General features: G+C 49.1%; 1 protein-coding gene across 1 annotated transcript; it reads right to left on the bottom strand.

The window, feature by feature from the left end:
• Positions 1–525: 525 nt before the first annotated feature.
• On the bottom strand, positions 526–4,763 carry Dusp6 (dual specificity phosphatase 6). Its single transcript, NM_053883.3, is given in 3 exon segments — positions 526–2,016; positions 3,024–3,461; positions 3,931–4,763. Coding segments are annotated over 3 exon segments (1,146 nt in total). The 5' UTR covers positions 4,331–4,763; the 3' UTR covers positions 526–1,708.
• Between the last annotated feature and the right edge of the window lie 3,444 nt (positions 4,764–8,207).

The following is an 8,207-nucleotide window of genomic DNA, read 5'->3' as shown; positions in this document are numbered from 1 at the left end:
AGACTTACATTGGGAGCCCATTTCATCCCAAGTGAACATACAAACACCAAAAAAACCACATCCAAGTCCATGAAAAAGCCAACATGCCATCAGAATGTCCTAAGAGTCAAAGAAAGGGACCCAATCTAAGCTCATGTTAGGATAATTTTTTTTAGAACTAGACATCCTGGGGTGGGGGTGGGGGATTTCTCTACTTCCTTCCCAGCATGCCCAAGGATTATGGAGGGTTCTGGAAGAGAGAGGTTAACATGTGGCTGCCATGATCTGGGGGCAATTTACGAATACCCAAACTTTGTATTTCAACAATGTATATACTGTGGGCTTCATTTCTCCTGGGGGGAGAAAAATAAAATCCTAATGAAGCTTGAACCACATTTGTGAGGTGTTATCTGTATGCACGTGGTCAGTCTGTCCTAGGAGGTCTTCACTTGAAACGTAGTAACCATGCTATTCCTTCAAACTTTATCAGAATCCACGTTAGTGTGTTAACTTCATAGGCTGAGACATTTAAAAATAAAAACACACTCAATAGCCAAAATAGTTATTTATTAATAATTTAAGGTTTTACATTCTTATAATAAATTCCAGCTCAAAACTTTACACCACGAACATCATGGAGCAAGTGAACTTTCCCTTCCTCACAACCTGTCGCATCCCACCCGTTGAATGGGCGAGCATGCTCACATACATACATACACACACTTCCAGTTTTGTATATTTTTTTTTTAAAGGAAAGAGACCAACCCAACGTATTGCATTTGAGGTGACACTCCCTGAAGAATTTTGTACAGAGGTAATAGGCTGTTTAAGCACAGCTGAAGTTACTAAAAAAAAAAAAAAAAAAAAAAAAAGTGAATCCACAATTTTGGTGTCTTTCGAAAATACCCCTTGAGACAACGTAAGCCAAATATTTACAAAGGTAAGGCAGAGTCAAAACTACATTAAGAGAAAAAATAAAGTTACAAGGAAGATACATGAAAGAGACTGAAGACCTCATCATAACAAAGTCTTAGTGATCATAATATCCGTGAAAACCAGAATTGGTACAGTAAGGTCAAGCATGCTGCAAATATACCCTTTGGATTAGAAAAGAACCATTTTTTTTTTTTTTGTTCTAAGAAGTGGCATACTGCTCTTTCTCCCTTTGGATCTCGTTTAAACCCAAAGATTAAAAACCAAACACAAGCCAAACAAACACTCTCAAGTGAAGATCAAATATTTACAATAATCAAATTAAAGGATCAGTTCTTTTGTTTTCAAAACCGATACCACAAATACAGAGCTAAAATCTCTTTGGCTCCACTATACGCAAAGTTGAATCAGTCTTCACTGAAGACAATATAGTTGGTTCCAGATGCAACAGGAAACAGCCATATGTGGCCCTAAGGAACACATGCTCCTATCCCCGGCTCCTTTGTCCTACCCTCTATCTGGATGGAGGTCCAGTCCCTGCTTGGGTAGGCTGGGGTACAGAAGCAAACCTATTGCCTGGATCTAGACAGCATACCCTGTCCTTCCAAAAAACAATGAATGGAGCAAATCTCTCCCTCCGTAATAACCAATTTTGCACTTGGCAACCTTGTCTAATACAGACAGCTGGTGACATTTTTGACACCTGGGGCCACACACAAAGAAAGCAGCCTGGTCGATGCTGCCCAAGAGAAACTGAAGGAATGAGACACTCCCGGCTAGGAAAGGTGGGTGCCTTTCACGTAGATTGCAGGGAGTCCACTTGGTAGACATTCTGGTTGGAGGGCGCGGTGAAGTAGAGCTGCTGTGCGGGGACACGATTGTCACAGGGGCTGCTGAGTCCCAGGGTCCTTTCAAAGTCAAGCAGCTGGCCCATGAAGTTGAAGTTGGGAGAGATGTTGGACTTCTTCATTTTGACAATGTCATAAGCATCGTTCATGGACAAGTTGAGCTTCTGCATAAGGTAAGCCACTGTCACCGTGACGGAGCGGCTGATGCCCGCCAAGCAATGCACCAGGACACCACAGTTTTTGCCTCGGGCTTCATCTGTGAACACAAAAAAGAAAGGCAAGGTTTCACTAGACTGAAAAAGCAGTCTTTGCTGCAAATGCTCAGCCCTAAGTCTGAATTAAGAAGGGATAGTAAAACAAAACAAAACAATTGTGTGTGGCAGTTCAGCCCCTAAGGCAGCAGAAAATGTATAAATGAGAAATGAACATGCACACTGAACACAATCGCATATTTTAGATATTTCCTGTAAAGGGGGCTTTTGTATTAAGTTTCTAACAACAAAAAACTCCTTAATGTGTGCATTCTTTTTTGCCTCAGCTTGTGAATACCAGAAACCCTGCATTACGGCCCTGAATGCCTCTCATACAGACAAGCAGACAGCAAGGGTCTATTAAATTATTCTCCAACTGTTGTGCTGCTAACAATGGGGGTATTCAGGCATTTTAAGAGAGAGAGGGAAGTCACAGGGGACAGCCCATTAGGAGGAACAGGATGTCTACACGGCCTGAAAATGAGTTCCTTTGTAATAGGAAATGCACTACAATGCCTGGAGATTCGCTTCTCTTAGTCCCAGCCCACGGTTCTTCCTGCTGGGATCAGGTTACCCAGAGGCACAGTAACCAGTACACTGCAGTATCATTCAGCTAGGTAACGTCTAGTATTCAAACTGCTTTCCAACAACTAACTTGGGTGTCCTAAAAATAACTCCTGGGTCTTCTTTTTAAATCATAAAGCAACACTAGGATTGTCAGCAAGTGAGTGCTAATTTGCTCTCCACTCACTCCCTGTCTAGAGACAAGGAAAATGTGGCTGATTGGAACAGCCCCCTTTTAAAAGTACTGAATTAAACGGTTCAAATAGTCCCCTGATCTGCTAATGTCAACAAGCCCTGTTTCCCCTTCAGCCAGAAGGCAAACCAGAATTAACACTCTTGGAACAGTAGAGACCTGCAGTCTCTCCACCCCCAACCCCCACTCCCCAAATAGCTTGCAGGAAAACAGATTAACATCTTCAACTCATGAATGACTGAAAATTAGTCTCACCTATGAAAGAAATGGCCTCAGGGAAAAACTGGGACAGGTTTTGGCTCCAGTGATCAGAGATAGGAATTTGCTTGTACTTGAACTCCCCTGCATTCTCAAACAGATTGGGCAGATTGGGGGTGACGTTCAAGATGTACTTGATGCCAAACTCTTCCAACACGTCCAAGTTAGTAGAGTCCTTGGCACAGCCCAGGTAAAGGAAGGGCAAAATCTCCACCGGGAAGGAAGGCTGGCTGTTGGACAGCGGGCTGCCATCGGAGTCCGTTGCACTATTGGGGTCTCGGTCAAGGTCAGACTCAATGTCCGAGGAAGAGTCGGAGCTGATCCTCAGGCCCCCGAGTCCCAGCACTGGCAAGGGCGGGGAGCTGCTGCTGCACGAGCCGTCTAGATTGGTCTCGCAGTGCAGGGCGAACTCGGCCTGGAACTTACTGAAGCCACCTGCCAGAAACAAGAAAAGCGTTCTTGTAACCTGAGAAGCTGTAGTAATTTTCAGCTTGTGAGAGGCACAGGAGGTGCAGGAGACACTACGGTCAGGCGACCTATGAACCCCACTGCAGTAGTAAAAACACACTTCAATGTGCATCTTTAAGAATACAACCATCTGCCTACCCAGGGAGCGTTTATTCTTCTGATTCCGGAAATGCACAAAATTACTTAGTATTTCGAGGAGCTAGGAGGTGTCAAGCTGCACCCTGAACTACATTTCCAGCTCTTCTGAATCTTAAGTCTAAACCAACCCAGAAGAAAGCGAGAGGAAGGTGGAGGTGCCGGATTATAAAGAACCCTTAAAAAAGAAGCTACCACGCTGGCCCAGCTCCCTTAAGCGCAATGCGAGAGGCGATCGCTACCTCGCCCGCAGTTCCCCAGCCTGCAGCCCTAGCTCCGAGCGCCGGGGCGCACAACATACCTTCAAGGTAGAACGCCCGGCAGCCCTCGTCTTTGAGTTTCTTGAGCAGCAGCCCGAGGACCGACTCTCCACCTGTGTTCTCATTCCAGTCGCTGCTGTTCTCGTCGTAGAGCACCACGGTGTCGGTGCCGCAGCGCCTGGTAAAGCGGTCCCGGTCCTCGCAGCGCGTGAATAGCGCGCGCACCGGCAGGTTGCCCTTCTGCAGACGCCGCAGCATGATGCCCGGGATGGCCACGTTGATGGCAGATTCGATGTGCGACGACTCGTACAGCTCCTGCGGTCGGCAGTCCATCAGCAGCAGCTGTTCGTTGCCCAGCTCCAGCTGCTCGTTGAGCCACGCCACCGTCTTGCTGATCGCCATTTCCGACGCGAAGGGCACGGGTCTGAGCGTATCTATCATGGGGGTCGAGCTGCAGGAGAAGGCGGGGTGCCTAGCAGACGCCCCTCGAGGCAGGCATAGGCCAAGCAAGCCGTGAGAAGCTCCGGCTCTCGGAGCCGGGTTTGATTCGGCCTTTCCCAAGCCGAAGCTAGCGGTTAGGGAAGGCGACAGAAGCCAAGCCGGTGGTCCCTCTGCACCAGATCACTCTCAGAGTCAATGAATCTCTCTGAATGAAAGTGCCCAGTTTTGTTCCTACCCAGTGAATGAAATCCAATTAATTCGGACTCCGTGCCACTGAGAGGAGAAAAAGGAAAAAAGAAAAAAGTCTAGCAGCTCCTAATCCCTCTGAGGCTGCACCTCAGATCCAACCCCGTGTTTCTCGCCGGATTATTCAAGACTGGGTTTGCTCGCAGTCCCTAGGACTCCGCGAGAGCACACCCCCTGTGCCAGGCAGCTCCTCAATGGATACAAACAGCCAGCGTCTCAATGGATACATTCTCTCGGCCAGCCAATGAGCGCGCTGCGGAAGGGGCTGTTGCCGTGGGGACGGGCCGGCTGGAACAGGTTGTGTTGATGAATTGTTAATGAGTTTGTCATTCACAAAAACGGAAAGGAATTTCCGCTCCGGATAAGCCCCAGTGCAAACAAGCTGCAACTGCGGGCTCGGCGGGAGGAAGGAGAAAGAAGAGGAGGCGGCGGTGGAGGAGGAGCAGGGCACATAAACCAGGGCACTAAAGTTGTCTCGTGTTTCCTTCTGTTGAGAGTTCACACTTCGCGTCTAACTCTTGCGCACCAGTAGTGCAATTAGCAAGCACAAAAGCCCTTATTCGCTACTCTTACTATCTCAAGTTAGCCTTAATAAAACGTGAGGGTCCCCCACCCCTTTTTTTATTCCCTTTAACGCTAGATCCTAGCCCGCTCCTTCTCCCTCACCACCACCCCGGTCCTCCTTTAGATCGTGTGTGGCATTTGTTTGGCTCTTTTAAAAGTCTAGTTCTGTTTGTTCTGAAGTCCTTTTAGCCGAGGCTGTGTTGGGGCTGGTGAACTGCCTGGGCTTTAGCGACCCAACGAAGTGTTAAATGCTAATCCAACATCTCTAGAAACAAACTAGTGTTTTGTTGAAACATTTTAAAGCAGCTAAGCAAACAAGCGTTTGGTTGTCCAGAAAACCAGAAGCACCCCAATCCCGAGTTTTCTCAACTTTCGGGGGGGGGGGGGGGGCGAGCAGGAAAAACCTTGTCAGCTAGCCCTACACTTTTCTTATGCTCCGGTGGGGTGGAGGCATTCTGAGCCATTGCTCCGGAGATCTTGCTCCCCACCCCCACCGGTCACCCATCGAGCCTGGAGAGACGAGCTCCTTTAACGATTTGGGGTCAGAAGCAGAGTTTGGCTTCTAAGAGGAACCGGTCTGGCAAGGCAGCCTAGGTTAGGCGCCTGGGACACCGGGCCTCACCAACGCTCCCTGCAACCCGGAGACGTGGGGGGAGTCCTCCGCAAGACCTTTAAGCCTGAGGGAACTGGCTACTGTGGGCAGCGAGGCCAGTCCCCTAACCTTTCTCGGCTGCAGCGGTTCCCGAGCTCCGCATGGAGCACTCTAGCAACTCCAAACGCGCTTGCGCGCTGCGCTTTGGCCGCAGCACCGCTGCTCTGGGGAGGGGGAGGGGGAGGACACGCGGCGACCCCGTGATCGAATGTAAGGCCGTCACGGAACTGTCCCCTAGGGAGAGACCTAGAGTCGGAAAGAAGCCAGAGATGTCCCTGTCTGGACCCCTTGGTTTCCGAGTTAGGATTTGGGAGTCTCATGGGCACCACACGCAGGCAATTTAGGACGGAGGCGGCGCGGCACCGGAGCCGGATGGAGGCGTGGCCGGCGGGGGCCGCGACGGCGACGAGAGCGCATCCCCGGCGCGCACAGCTCTATTGTTATATAAAAGTGCCGAGTCCGCCCCTCCCGGACGGAAAACCACCTGTGTGCGGCGACGGCGGGCCCTGCGGAAGGCGCGCGTCCCGATCCGGTCTGCCCTTCGGGTCCCACGGAAAGGAGCCCGGCTTTGTCCGGCCGCGACCGGGAGGAGGAAGCGCTGGCTGCGGCCCTTCCCGAATCCGGGGCGCGGAGGGCGTCTAAGGTCACGGGATCTCCCCAGCCCAGAGCCTCGCAGCTCGGTCCTACCTACTGTCGCCCGCAAAGCAATTTGCATTTTTAATCACCCTCCTCTTCCGGGGTTTGGGAAATGTGGGCTAAAAGAGAGCGACTTGGAGGTCCAAGTTGCCAATTTTGGAGCCCTCCCGCAGGCAGGCGCCCCAGGAGGAGCGTTTTGATGAAAATGGGGGTTGCCTCCATCCTCTCTCCGCGCCTTTTTTGGGCAGCCTAGGAACAAAACGCCCATATTTCGCTGGCTAGCTTCCAGCTCCTGCTGGGGTAGGCCTGTGCTGCAGCTGACGCCCCCGGATCCTTCCACATCTGTTACAGGCTTTCCCACCCCGAGACAGTTCAGTCTGTGGGACCAAGGACTAGGATGAGGGGAGTGGGGGCGCTCCTCGAAAACATGAAGCACGAGTCTCAATCTCCAAACAGAAGAGGGAAGGAAGCAGGTTGGGTTTTCCTCTACCAAATTTTGAAGTGAAGCACCTGGCATTTGGGAGGATGATAATAAGGTCTTGGCACGGGTGGACAGCCAAGCAATTGTACCTGTGTTTCTGAGTCTGAGTTATTTCCCACTTCCTCCAAGAAATTCAACCTTTCCATCTAACTGTACCCAGTTAACATTTTTTTTTCTCCTTGCCATCCTTCTTGTATTATTAAATGGGCACAATGTGTGGGAATGGTGTGCTGTTAGCTGATCTGTTTATATGTTTTGATCTAACCTGAAAAATGCCTTGAGCTCTTAGGGAGGTTTTGGGGCCTGGGTCGATATTTTTGGTTGTTTTGTTTTTTTAATTTTCTGCCCCAAACACTCCCTTTGAAGCCTGCCTGATAGCCTGCCAGGTTCCTTACTTACAGCTAACCCCTCAAAGGACTGCCCAAACCAATTTAATACACTCTAGTTTAAGGAAAGAGATATCCTAGCCCAGCACAAATGACGCCTTACCCAGGTTACCTCGGTGGATCCAGATGTCTAACTTCTTGAGTTTGCCTTTTTAAAAATTTGGTTCACAAGGGCTGGAGAGATGTTTCAGTGGTTAAGGGCACTGACTGTTCTTCCAGAGGACCCGGGTTCAAGTCCCACCACTCATATGGCAGCTCACAACAGTCTGTAACTCGAGAGTCTGACACCCTCGTGCAGACATGTGTGTAGGCAAAACACCAATGCACATTTTTTTTTTTAAAAAGGTTCATTACACCAAACCAAGACAGATGAGTATATATGGAGAGGTACTGTAGGGCAGACACAGCTTTGTTTCTATGTCTCTGATTAATTTTGTGCAGTCTTTAAAAAAAAAAAAAAAAAAAAAAAACCTAACACAGATTAGGTAAGGGAGATGAAGGAATTAGCCTGTAGCTAAACTACATAGCAGAACATGTGCTAGGGCTTGAGGCCAGAACCGAGGTGACCACGTCCAGGGTTCATTGAGCTTCTACTTCCTGGTAAGATTTTAAGTTGACCAAGTTGTACATATCGGATTTCAACTACACGTTCTGTTGCACACACCCCACATACATCAAGAGAAGGTAAGGCTCCTTGGTCCTTCTACACACCAGTGGTTTTCTTCACTAGTCAACCATTCACAAGATGAACTCCATTCTTTCTTCCCTAGGGTATTGTACTGTACTGGCTGGTTTTGGATGTCAACTTGACACAAGCTGGAGTTATCACAGAGAAAGGAGCTTCCCTTGAGGAAATGCCTCCATGAGACCCAGCTGTAAGGCATTTTCTTAATTAGTGATCAAGGGGGGAGG

This window comes from Rattus norvegicus, chromosome 7, assembly GCF_021556685.1.
Source record: "Rattus norvegicus strain SHRSP/BbbUtx chromosome 7, alternate assembly SHRSP_T2T, whole genome shotgun sequence".
Classification (NCBI taxonomy): Eukaryota; Metazoa; Chordata; class Mammalia; order Rodentia; family Muridae; genus Rattus; species Rattus norvegicus.
This window is presented reverse-complemented; position numbering and strand designations above follow the sequence as displayed.